The sequence below is a fragment of the Phocoena phocoena genome, chromosome 5 (assembly GCF_963924675.1).
Source record: "Phocoena phocoena chromosome 5, mPhoPho1.1, whole genome shotgun sequence".
Lineage (NCBI taxonomy): Eukaryota > Metazoa > Chordata > Mammalia > Artiodactyla > Phocoenidae > Phocoena > Phocoena phocoena.
The window spans coordinates 101,465,345-101,478,546 of NC_089223.1; the positions used below are offsets into that span (position 1 = coordinate 101,465,345).

A 13,202-nucleotide genomic window follows, 5' to 3' on the forward strand; every position below is an offset into this window, starting at 1 on the left:
CCTCAGAGCCTGACGTGAGAACACGAGTGCTGAAAGTGAGCAAGCAGAAGTTCAGAACGCCTGTCCAGCTGCTCCTTTGTTTCTCCCCAAAGCTCTGTATACACTCCCTGTATAGACTCCCAATTTATGGAGGAGGCAACACGGGCTGAGGCAGATTCCCGTAGGGCCGCACATCCTGAGCCCTCGTTTTCACTACAAAGCAGTTGGCAGAACCAAAGGGGGCAAAGGTAAAGCCTCTTCATACACACATCTAGAGCCAGACTAAGGGTTTCCTCCGAGTTACCCAATTCAGGTAACTGCAACCAGTTTCCCCAAAGGCAGCCTAGGAGTTTTCCTGGAGAAAGACTTAAGGAGTTGCCCCAAAGTGCATGTTTTTAAGAGACACTATTTTACGTGCTTTGGAATTCAGTGCAAAGTCATGTGATGCTCTCGTGGCTCATTCTCTCCAGGATGAGAATCAGCAGCTTCCTTTAGCTTGTCTGGTAGGCCCTTCACTAAGTATTGGAAAAACATGGTCCCCGTTCTCATGATGTTTACAGCGGAGGCAGGGGTAAGCAAGCTGGAATAATCCAGCAGGCACAGCAACAAATGTTAAATGCTGCTTACATAGTTTAAGAATTCAGTTGAATGGACTCTGGCCTTAAACTGGGGTGTCAGGGAAGGCCCGGAAACAGGTGCAGTAGCCCCAAGGCAGGCGCTGTGCCAGTGGCAGAGCTGAAAGACTCGGTGAAAGAGCAGCTTGAGAGCCAGGCTAGATCAGATTTGGTGAAGGATTGAATGTGCGGGTGAGAATGGGTGGATGAGGTTTCTGACCAGTGCAGCTAGAGAGATGGGGTCACTGGTCACTGCAGGAAGGGACCCCCCCCCAAAGGAGTCCGGTCTCATTCGCTTTGGTTTGGTCCTAGGCGGCTTCTCTGGGACATTCCCGACGTGCCAGAAGGCAGTTTCAGAAGTGAGGGTCTCAAAAGTGGCTGGACTGACACAGCAGTGAGTCACCAGAGTACAGTCGTTTCAGGGTCCCCACTGGAGGCCAAGGTCACATTGTTAGGTGGTTGTATTAAAGGCGTGGGTGAGTAGGAGAAACCAAGGAGAGCTGGAAACACAGCGAGCCACAGCTCAAGTATCAGAGCCCTTACAGCTGAAACAACCAGACCAGGATCACCCCAGAGAAGAGCACCCTGCATCCCTCTTCCTTCCAACTGCCGCAACTCCCTGCCAAGTCACAAGTCACACTGTCTGCGATTTATGTTTTATAAAGGCCAGCATCCCCACCGCACCCAAACTTTTCTCAAGCCCCCAGACCAACCTAATTTACTTGTAAGCTAAAAGAGCCATAGAGCCTAGTATCCTGCCAGGCGTTTGGAACTTAATTCTAAGTAAGTTTGCTTTATAGTCTCATTTTCACCAAGTCCAATGAGGCTTTACCTACATGCATAAGGGCTTGAGGCTGAGGCCTGAGTTTTACTTTTAAGTCAGTCCTTGCATTACATAGATGCCCTAGGGATGAACTTAAGTTATCACACCTGCTCTTAACCCAGTCCCAATAAGGGTAATAATTAAATCCTGGTTTCTCAGAATAATTAATTACAGCTCCCACCTGTAGAACACTTGTTTCTCATTTCTGCTTTAGAAATCTCACCCTTATGTACAAAGACACAACATTTCTAGGATCCTTCAATTCACAAAACTACCTTCCCATCTACCCTGTGTCAGGGACACACTCCCGACAAGAATAGGGAACAGAGAATCAGGAATGCACTTGCAAGGGCTGGAAGGTTGCAGTTCAAAATAAGGTGGTCAGGGTAAGGGACTTTCACTGAAAAAAAAAATGACGCGAGCAGAGCATTTAAGTACTTTTCAGAGTAATTCCAGGTAGCGAACAGAGGTGGGGGAGACCCCGCAGGTGCAAGAGCAAGCCTGGGGCATTCCTGGGGTACCAAGGAAGCTAGGGTGCTGCAGAAAGCAAGCAAGGGGGAGCAGAGCTGAAGGCAAAGGAGAGTACGATGGAGTCTCATGGAACGCATCACACAGGGCCCAGCAGGCCATGTTAATCCCTTAGGCTTGAATTTTGAGATTCCAAGCACCTACAAGTTTTAAACTGAGGAACGTATTTTATCCTCAATTTTGAAACCAACAGGCTGCAGTCGGGAGAGCAGACTAAGGTGAAGGTCGGGGAGCAAAAGCCAAGAGACCAGATAGGAAACACCTGAGTTAACCCAGGTAAGACTTCAGGGCTCTGCAGGCCTTAAGTGGAGGACGCAAAAAATGAACCTGGATGCAGTCTGAAAATAGAGCGAACAGGATTTCCCAGTGGATTAGATAAAGTCAAGGATCACCCCGAGGTTTTCTAGTTTGGGCTTCAGGCCCTTTAGCATATTCTCACATTTACCCTCCTCCCCCCCAATTCCGATGGAAAGACAGCCACCAGCCCCTGCTGAAAGGTGAGGTTCAAAGTATTAATAACACCTCAGAACCCTTGCTTCTCCCCTCGCAACGAGCCGCTGCCTCGATCTTACAAGTGGAAGCTCCCTTTCCCTTCTGCTTTCATTAGAAAATGAGCTCTAGTTTTTTCTTCGAACGTACATCTCCTTTGCTCTATGGCTTCCTAGCTTCCTAAAAGGAAGTATTGAGAGAGCCCGTCCCTGCAAGATACATCTCTAAAGTTCCTCCTGCCAGCTGCTTTTTTCGAGGAAGGGCGACTCCCAGTTAGTCTCGCTTTAAAAAGAAAGCAAGAAAAAGCACTCTCCTATGTTTACAAATCCCAAGCTGGCGCCTCACAGCTTCTGCAAACAGCAGGCGCCCACCCGGCCGGAAGGCTGGCGGCTCGGGAACGCCCGCTACGCAAACACAGGCAGGAAAAAGGCTTCCGCGGAGCGCTCCGCTGCTTTCAGCGCCCGCAAAACTTCCGCAAGAAGCAACCTCGAGTATCCCAACCTTCCGCCCACCCTTCCCCAGCGACCCCCACCCTCACAAACCTCGCCCACCAGCTCCCAAGAGCATTCTGACGCCCAGCGCGGCTAGCCCCGCCCTTTCACAGGGCCTCGAGTGACGTCACTTCCGGGGGGCGGGTTGCTCGGGGCGGGGCCCGCGCGGGGGGAGGGGCGCGGCCAGGTCCGCGCAGGCTCGCCGGGGCCGCAGCCTCCGAGCTGAGCGCTTGACTATATATGGTCAAAGCTGGGGGCGAGCCGCGCGCGGGGCCGCGCTTCCGGGTTCGGCGCGTCCTCAGCGGCAGCGCGCAGGGCAGGGCGCGAGCCGGCCTCGGAGACCCGGCCTCGGACCGCCCCCTCCGCGCACCGCACGCCCGGCGCCGCCTTTCGCCCCCTGTCCCGGCTCGGCCTCGGCCCCGTCTGATTCTCGGCGCGCGCGTCCCCGGAGGCTCTCGGCGAGCGCTGCGCGGTAACAAGTGGGCAAGGATGCCATACGAGATCAGTAAGTGCCGCGGCCCGGTGCCCCCAGGATGGGCTCTGGCCCTGCCTGGCCCCCTCGGCCATCGGCGGGGCGCGAGGAGCGGGCGGCCTGGAGGGGTCCCCGGGGCGCGGGGGAGGGGTGCGGGCGCAAGCCGGTGAGCGACCCGCCGCCCTCGGGGGCACCGCGCGGTGATCCCCGGCCAGGGGGACGCCCCAAAGTTAGCGATGCGGTCGGAGCCCCGCAGAGCCCCCGCATCCCTGAAGGGCCTGGTGGAGAGCGCGGACCAGGAAGTCGCGCCGTGCGCTTCTTCAAAGTGGCGACCGCCCCTCCGGGTGGAGGCAACAGGTGACCGGCTGAGACCGGCCCAGGGCCCCTCTCCTTTTCCCCCTCCCCTCTCTTGCGCTCTGTCCTCAGCCCGGCGGGGGGCCGAGGCAGGGGCTGCCCCTCATGTGCCCTGCTGCGTTTGTGTCTCTGCAGAGAAGGTGTTCGCCAGCCTCCCCCAGGTGGAGAGGGGTGTCTCCAAAATCATCGGCGGCGACCCCAGGGGCAACAATTTTCTTTACACCAATGGAAAGTGCGTCATCCTAAGGAACATCGACGTGAGTACCTATCCGCTTCCCTCACCAGGCGCTAGTTCCTTCCCTGAGCGCAGCTCCTGGGTGAATTCTTACCCTTCCACCACCTCACCGGCTGCTCAGCGGCCTGGGGAGAGGACGCCACGCCCCCTCAGCCTTGGGAAGACACCTAGGAAGCCCAGGAAGACACCTTCAAATTTATACAGGCCCAATTCTCTTTCTTCGTGGGGAAGCTGAGGCTCATATTAGTTCAGTTCAAGAGAAGAAGGGCTCTGGGTTCGAGGGGTGGGACCTTGACCTTGGGGTGGTTGGTGACTTGGCCTCGCTGAGTCCCAGTTTTCTCATCTGTAAAATGGAGGTGATGAGATGAGGCTTCCCTCCACTTCCCCCGTCTGCCTGGGCCCCCTGAGTGAGACGCTACATCCCTCCAGCCCAGCATGCCTGGCAGACACCCAGCACTGGTTAAATGGCACTCGTGTGTAATCATTTCATATCCAGGGTCCCCTCAGTGTGGCAGAGCCCGGACTCACAGCCAGGCCTCTGCATTTCAGTCTGATCTTCCACCTACAAATCTGAGCCCCAGTGCAAAATCGGGAACCAGTGTTTTCCCATGAATCGTCTGCATGGGCATCCTGTACCCAGGCTGAGAATTTTTCTAGAGCCCACTCCTTGGGAAATCCTGGAAATTTTCCATTACTGCTCTGTAATCATTGAAATGACCCAGTCTGCCGGTCAGTCTCCCGGCTGCTAGGACGGCACGCAGAAATGTTTCTTCTGCCTGCCTCAGCTGAGTGGTGGGGTGGGGTATGGAAGCCAGAGGTACCAACATGACCATTTGGGGGTGTATGGGGGGGTTTCTCTTGAGCTTGGGGTGGGGCCTTGTGCACAGTTTGTAGGTGGGTGATTTTGATTGGCGATGCCCCCAAGGGATGTCAACTTAAATTCACATGTGTTGTGCATGATTACCCTTGGGGGGTTGGAACTGTCGCTTTTGAGATGCCCGTGTTCTCAGGAACCTCAGGGCTGGCTGAGGGAATGAAGGGGCTCTGTGGGCCTTGGTTTCCTTGTCTGTGAGAAGAGAGGCCCCTGTGTGGAATGAGGTACTTCTGGCTCTGCCCCCACCTCTCTGGTCAAGCCAAGCAGTCTGCTGGGAGACAGAGCTCCATTTGGCAGTTCTCCCTTGCCCAGGATGGCTGAGCATCTCGCTGAAGGGGGGTGGGTGGGTGTGAATGTGCCTTGAAGGTGCTAACAGCTCCTCTTCTAGATACGGATTCCTAGAAAGTGTATCCTGCCTTGCTCAGAACTGGGGGAAACATCACCAAGGACTTAGATCATAAAGATCTGGAGGTCTCCAGAGAGGTCCTGAGATATTGAGAAAATAAAAGTTGAGATGGCCCTTAGTAGATAGATACTCACTTGTAGTTTGTCAAATAAAATGGGCGAAAGCATTCGCAGGGATACAGTACTGTGGAATGAATGCTTAGGTTTGTCCCTAACAAGTCACACACACATCATGGCAGGCTACACTCACTTCCAGATGGGAGGCCTCACATGAAGACCTACTGTGTGTCTGGAACCCATGAAAGATTCTTAACCTTCAGCATCTCCTTTATACCCTGCCCCGCCTGCAGTAGACCCATTGCTCAGAACTGGGGTCAGGCTCCGCGAGGTGAAGGTAGCCAGTAAAGGGAGCTGCTTCCAGCGGAGAAGCTGTTTACAGCCACAGACAAGCACCCTCTTTGCAGGAGGCATTCCCTGACTTGTGGAACCCATTCTGCTTGTCCTTCTGAGCTTTCTATTCTTATCAGTACTCCAGAGTTTACCATTCTCTTTTGAGGGCGCATCTGCTTTCCTTTCCCATCTATTTGTAAGTTTCTACAGGGCCAGCACTGGGATGCCGATGTGTTCCTTCCTCTCTGTTCTGGACATACATCAGGCATTTAGGCTTTTGTTCAATGGGGGTGGGCCACTGGTACTTGAGTAAAGGTGGGTACATTTTTAATTAGGGCAGAGTACCCCTGGGAAAAAGACATGAATCTAATGAACATTCCGGAAATAGGAAGGAAGGTGATCTGGTTGGAATACAGGCTCAGAGTAGAGAAGAGACATGAAAGGGAGGAGGGGACCAGATCGTGGAATGTCCAAACAGATGTCTGATTGGCAGCTCATACTTAATGTGCCCAAACCATATTTGGGTTTCCCATGTGTCTGTCCCCAGAACAGCGATGCCACTCCCCAGCTGGTCAGGCCCCAACCTTGGACTTCTCTTTAGTTCCCCCTTCAATGCCGTATTTAGTTCTTCAGTGAATCCTATTGACTCTACATTCAAAGACTTAAGAATCTGACAGAACTACTCATCCAAGCTACCATGCTCTCTCACCTGGATTGCAAAAACAAAAGGCCAAACTGGTCTTCCACCCTGGCCCTCCTCTAGTCTGCTCTCAGCACCACGGCTGGGCCAGTTATATTAAAATATGAGATCAAGTTGCTCCTTTGCTCTCCCCGACCCACCAAGGCTGATAGGGCCTTGCTGTCCAGCCTTGCACCTTTGATCTCACCTCACTGCTCACCTTCTCCCGCGGGCTTCAGGCATCCCGGCTTCTGTGCTCTCCCTGGAGCACGCTCCATATGGGTCTCAGGACACGGGCATTGCTGTGCCCTTTGGATATTCTTTCTTCAGATAGCTGCATGGCTCGCTCCCTGTCTTGCTTTATGTTTCTGTTTAGATGTTGCCATGTGGCAGGGGCCCCTCCTAAATAGCGCTCCCATCCTGGCCTTCTCTGCCCTTTGGTGCTAATGGTGCATTGGGAGCCAGCCAGCGAGCAGCCACCCTAACCTGCTATGTCCTGGCCTAGCACAGTACCTGGCATGTAGAGGGTGCTCAGTAAGTCATTTATTGATTGAAAGGCCTTGAAAGCCAGGCTGTGTCATGGAGATAATAGGCAGCCACTAAAGGTTTTACTGCATGGAAGTGAGAAAGGCTTAGCCTGGTTCAGGCTGCTGGACCTAAATTGTGTGGCATCCACCTTTATTAACACCAGGCAGGTATCAGACCCTTGCTGACCTTCCACTTGGAGCCACGGCTGTCATTCACTTTATTTCCTTAAAAGTTGTTTTGTGAACCCAGCATAACGGCACTTCTTAAGCTGGTAGAAAAGAGTGTTTCTTATCTATTTTCTTTCAACACATCCGATTGCCACACCTTGGAGAGGAAATTCTCCACAGTTAAAAGCATGCAGTGATGTGGCCGTTCAGAAAGGAGTATTCCAGAAGGAGGGAACCTGATACATTCTTAACTCTAGGCCTGCATCACCTAGATGTAGTCTGGGAAGGTTCCTCCCAGTGGCTATGAAGGAGCCTGTTCATGTTCTGGACCGCCCCGGATCACTTACCTGTAAAACAGCTTTGGCAAGTGAGCCTCCTGGCAGAGGCCCCTCCACTGCCAGAAGCAGCCAGCAGATTTGCTACAAGGGCAAGTTTGGGGCTTGCTTTTTTAAATACCCAGTCCCTAAATTCCAGAACTAATATATATATTTTATACACACACACACACACGTGTATACATACACGTGTGTGTGTGTATATATATATTTGGAAAAAATGATTTATATAAAGTTAAACTCCAGGGAGCGCAGTGTTTGTAGCAGTTTGACGTTGCTCTCCTTCCAGTCACAGGATCAGTGGACTCATCTCCTTGAACAGAGTATAGACCAGGTTGGGAGGTGTTGAACTTGAGTGCTGAGTTTCACGCAGAATGATCTGCTGCCAGTCATGTGCAGAAGGGCCCCTTGTGCGTCCCCTTCAGGTGGGGGAGAAGGACTGACCTCGTCCCTTCTGTCCCATGGCACGTGCCTCCGAGTCTCTGCCGCGTGCCCGGGATGGCCGCCGCCCCACGGGGAGCACAGACACAGAAGACCCACCTGCGCGGAGCTCGCTGCCTCGGGTGGGAGTGAAACGGGCCCCCGGGTGACAGGAGGAAGTGGCGTGTTTGCTTACCGCCTGGACAGAAAGCCAGCAGGCAGCACACGTGTGGGATCCAGGGCAAGGAGAGCACTGAGGAAACGGGCTCCGAGAAGGCCCCGGAGCCGAGTGGAGCCCAAGTGGTGGGGACGTGCCTCACTGGCTCCCAGGCCAGTGGCCCTCAGGTGCTTTGGATGTGACATCAGTGTCACCCCCTCCCCCGCCCATTGCCAGTCGTGGTGCGGCCCCCCACGTGTCAGCTGGCTCCGGGTGGGCACTTCCATTTCTCTCTCCTCCACCCTTCCACCTCCACCTCCTTTACTTGAGCCCGAGTTAATCCTGTTACAAGTATTTATAAGCACCTGCTTTGTAGTGAAGCCCATGCCTAGTTCTGGAGACACCCCAGCAAAAGCCTGTCCTCACGGAGCTTGCAGTCTCCCAGGGAAACCAACACTCAGACGGGACTGATGCTGAAAGGAGGAGATGTGCCGTGAGGACTTCTGAGCAGCTGGGGGCCCGGGAAGGGACCAGTCAGTGGAGAGGGGGTGGCGAGAGGGCCCCGCACAGGTTGTGGAGTTTTGTGGCTGGAGTACTGGGGTTGGGGGGAGCGACAGGCAGGCAGGAGAGGGTGCGGGGCTCTGGTGCTGTGGGCCGGGCGGCTCTGAGACAGCCCGGCCTTGACCGGAGGCCACCAGAACCTTGAAAAGTTTCAGCAGATAAGCAGTGCGGTAGAGAACTGGTTCTGTATCTAAGATGTGAGGCGGGAGGGAGACCGGTTAGGAAGCTGCTCAAAGATTAAGGCATCATCAGCTGGTTCATCCGATCCTCGGTCTTGGTGTTGCCCACACACATTCCATCTTGCCGAGCCCTGCCCGCAGCCACAGTGCCCAAGATTAAGTCAGTGGTTCTCAGTGAAGCGGTTTCGCCCCCGCTTCCACCCTGCTAAGGGATGCTTGGCAATGTCTGAAGACATTTTTGTGCTACTGGTATCTAGTGGGTAGAGGCCAGGGTGTTGCCAAACATCCCACAATGCACAGGGCTGTCCTGCAGCCCAAAGTGTCAGCAGGGGTGATTGAAGAACCCCAGTAGGTAACATTCTAATGCACCAGGTTAGCCCTTTAAAAGAAGTGTGCCCTGAGTGCTTTGGGAGCAAGAGGGAAGGACCAGCTGTGCCACAGAGCCGCAGGGAAGGCTTCTGGAGAAAGGGCACTTTTGAGTTGGGTTTTGGAGGGTGAGTAAGAGTTCTCCAGGAAGGGCATTGAGACAGCAGAGATGGGGGGAGTCTAGACAGGGAGTACAAGTGCATGGAGGTTGAAGAAGTGGTGAATCAGACCTGGGCCCTGCCCTCTGTGGGAAGCTTTGTGGTTATAAGAATGACATGTAGTCCAAGGAAGAAAGTACTAAGGGCAGTGGGGAGGGAGGTTAGGGAAGGTAGTGTGAGCTTTCTGGGCTGGGAGAGATATTTCCAGCTTGGAGCATCAGAGAAGGCTTCTTGGAGGAGGTAACCTTTGCTTGAGGTTAAAAGATAATTAGGAGAAGGTTATCTGGGACCGGGAAGTAGGGAAGATATTCCAGACTGAGGCAGATAAAGGGAAGAGTCACAGCTAGCGATCTGATAGAGGAGGGAGAGGGTGGAATGGGAAATGGACTTTGGACCGTAGGTCCAGCTGTATGGCTGCGTTCCTTTGGGTGAGAGGGAGCCTTGAAGGTTGAGCAGGGCAGGCTGATCGCACTGTGTATGATAGTCACTGGTTCACTGCTGGACCCTGGGCCAGCCCAGAGGAGGTGCAGGTGCGGGGAGTTCTTTGGAGGAGTGAATGTACAATGCTTGGTGTGTTCTCACCACCCTCTGAGGCACTGTGATCAGGCTGAGCCTCTGGATTCGGACCTGCAGGTCTGGAAGCGCAGAGGTTTGTGGAGCTGCCTGGCAGCCGGGTCGCTCTGTAGTCATTCGAGTTGAGCCCTCGTCACCAGTGAGCAGAGGGCCCTGCAAGTTGTGTTTGCTGCACAGGTCCCACCACCAGCGCCTGCTTTTAGGAACTGGCTGTGTTTAGAAAGCCAGTGCTCTGGAAACTTAATCCTCCTGAAGGTCGTGCTCACTTTGCCTGGTTTGGAGGAGGCCCAGGTCCTTCTCTGGAGGCCTCCGCAGTGCTGTGTGCCACAGCTTCAGTGGTTGGGCGGCCTTCCCGATCCGTGACATGTCAATTGGGTCCACAGGGGGCCAGGTGTGCCGTGGCAAGCCGCCATGTGCTGTGGCTGGAGCCACCCCTTAACCTTACCTGTAAAGTGCAGTGGTGACCTCTGACCTCAGCACCTGAGCCTCAGGACAAAGGAATGTGAGAGAGCCTTGAGGGGCTCTTTTACTGACTTACCCCCGGTGTTGTGGAAAGGTGTGAGGGGAGATTGCTTAGCTTGCTGCTGGGCGGGGGCTCCGCGCACAGGTCGGAGGTGGGCGTGGCCTCCTCCTCCAAGGCACCTGCACTGCTGGGCCCTGAACCAGCCCTCTGCAATGATGCGACCAGAGTTGGGACTTAGAGCCTGGCGGATCAATGGAAGGCAGAGGGGTCAGTTCCAACGACATTGTCAGGATATTGTCCCGGTCCCAGGAGGGGCAGGAAGAACTGGATGGAGTCTGGCTGGGGCAGAAAGACAAGGTGGGGTTGAGAGCTGTTGCAGAAGATGGGACAGGGCTGGGGCAGGCCTGCGGGGTGGGGGGTCACAGGTGGGGAGCAGGGCAGGGACAGTCCCAGGGTAGAGGGTGAGGGGCAAGGCTGAGGTGAGCCTGGGGTCTCGGTGAGATGACAGGAGGTTTTCACGGGCTCTGCCTGCCTCTGCCCATATCTGCTAGGGACCCACGGGCCTCAAATGCCAGGGCTTCCTCCTGGTTTCTGCCTGAAGTCCCTTGTCCCCTGATGGGGGCAGGGCAGGAAGGAAGTCCCAGGGGAGGGGCACGCCAGCCTCGCACCCTCTGGCAGGGCAGAAAACCCAGCCCCGCTCTGAAGGTCTCCCCGCGGCTCCTGGAGTTGGCTTCCTTCCCTTCCTGTCTCATTCCCCGTTCCCGAGTGCTTCCCCAGATAAACTGCACTCCCCAAATCCTGTTCTCCCTGGAGATCGTGGAGCGGGGAGGGGAAGAACTGCTGCCCACCCCGAGTGTCTGAGTCCTGACCCTGCTGGTCTGTGATGAGCCTGGCCTGCAGTGGACACGTTGGGCACAGGGAGGCATCATCTTTGGCTCAAGTAGCCGGCCTCCCTGTGTGCGGAGCAGCAGGGAGGGGTTGCTGCTGGTCGGATGTATTATGTTCTTTATGTTCAGCCTGGAGAACTTGCCCCCAGTTGTATTGGGAATACGGACGAGGTGCTGTCTCATCCAGCCCAGAGCCTGCTAGGAGGCCGAGCCTGCTGGGTGGGGATGACCCTGGGGTTTCACTCACCCTGACCATTTAGGGGCAGGACTTTTAGGGGCAGAACTTCCTCCCAGAGCAGCTGCTTACTCATCTTCCACCAGCCACCCACTCACCCTCTAAGGGCAATGCCAGGCTGTACATCCAGCATGGGCTTTGCCCTCGAGGGGATGGCTTTCCTATCCATAGCGCCCACATGTGGGTGTGAGAGTCCTCGGTCAGCCTCGAAATGGACGACTGAACAAGAGCCCTTGTGGCGGCCTGGCCACAGACCGCTTTTGCCAGCTTCTCTGTGAGGGAAGTTGTCTCCGTTAGAATGTTCGGGTACAAAGGACTAACCTGGGCAGGGACAGGTTGGGTTAGACGGACGTTTAATGGATCCTGGGGGTCATCATTTTATTGAGGCGTAATTTAGGTACAATAAAATCCATCCGTTTTAAGTGCACAACTTGAGTTTTGACAAACTGATACTGTCCCATCACCACCGCCATGATCATGGTGCAGAACGTTCCAGTTACTCCCAAAAGCGCCCTCTTGCCCCTCACACTCTGTCGGCCTCTCCACCCTCCCCCCAGACCCTGGCAGCCCCGACCTGCTTTCTGTCACTGTGGGCTTACCTTTCCTAGACTTTGATCAGAAAGGAACCACGCAGTGTGTTCTCTTTTGCATCCGGCTTTGTCACTTAGCGTAGGCTTTCGAGGCTCCTTCCTATGGTTGAGGGTATTTAGCAGTTTGTTGCTCTCTGTTGGCCGAGTCGTGTTCCGCTGGATGAACAGTGCGGTTTGCTTCTCTAGGCACCTGTGGGTGGATGTTTGGGTTGTTTCCACTTGGGGGCTGTCACGAACCTTCAACCATGTGTGTCTTCTTGTGGACATGCGCTTTTCTCTTGGACAAATACCTAGGAGTGCAGTCGCTGCGTTTTTGTATAAGTGAATCTTCATAGATAACACGCTGGACTATCTTCTGGCTGTATCATTTTGCATTCCCACCAGCAATATATAAGCATTCCAGACTGTACCCCACCCATCCTTGCCAAATTGGTGACATCAGTCTTAATTTATTGACTCTAGTGAGCATGTCATGGCTTCTCATTGTAGTTCTGATTTGCATTTCCCAGAAGGCTAACGACATTGAGCGCTTTTTCATGTGCCTGTTTGCCATTCAGAATATCTTTGGATGCCTGATATATTTCTAATTTCATTAAACAAATGTTTATTCTGCAATGGATTAATTTATGAACCACATACATACTGTATCATATGATGCTGAGTGTTAAGTCCTAGGGGGAAAAGGACTATGTAAACTTTTTTCCCCAAAAAAAACACTTATTGAGCATCTGTTATTTGCCAACTGCTGTGATGGCTAAAGAGATAAATGCACATAAAGCAGGTCAAAGAAAAGTTGGAGGAGAGGGGCAAGAAGGCCAGGGACTGGTATGTCATAACTGCCTTAGGGACGTGTGAACTGCTTTGCAAGCACAGGAGAGAGAAGCACAGGAGGCTTTGCGCAGATTTCTCCTCAGTTAGGCCTGATAAGTGGGTGTTAGCAGGCAGGGAGAGGCGTTGCTGGCGAGGGCATGGCATTTACGGAGACAGGGGGCTTACAGGAAAGGCAGGAGTGTGGTTGCCGGGGCTAGATACTAGGGGGCGCTTCTCCGGGCTTACTCTGGTGGGATGGGGGGCGGGATCCAGTGGCCGGGAGGCTGAGAGGAGTCCAGGCCTCTGACCTTGTCGAGGGGCATAAGGAGGGGGTGAGGGGGGAGACAACGGGGTGGTCGTAGAGGTGGGGTCAGTTGGGGGTCAGGTTAGGTGTGCCTGCAGCAGCCTCCCTGGGACCCGATGTGTCCACAGCCAGTGGG

General features: G+C 54.3%; 1 protein-coding gene across 2 annotated transcripts in view; it reads left to right on the forward strand.

Annotated features, from left to right (window-relative positions):
• The first annotated feature begins 3,248 nt into the window (after positions 1 to 3,248).
• Positions 3,249 to 13,202, forward strand: part of WDR1 (WD repeat domain 1) — a 39,368-nt gene continuing 29,414 nt past the window's right edge. The window contains exons 1-2 of one of the 2 annotated variants that reach the window (XM_065877167.1): positions 3,249 to 3,429; positions 3,886 to 4,007. In XM_065877167.1, the coding sequence (XP_065733239.1) occupies positions 3,414 to 3,429; positions 3,886 to 4,007 (138 nt within the window). In that variant the 5' untranslated portion in view covers positions 3,249 to 3,413. The remainder of the gene's footprint in view (positions 3,430 to 3,885; positions 4,008 to 13,202) is intronic. The other variant, XM_065877168.1, reaches the window with a different exon arrangement.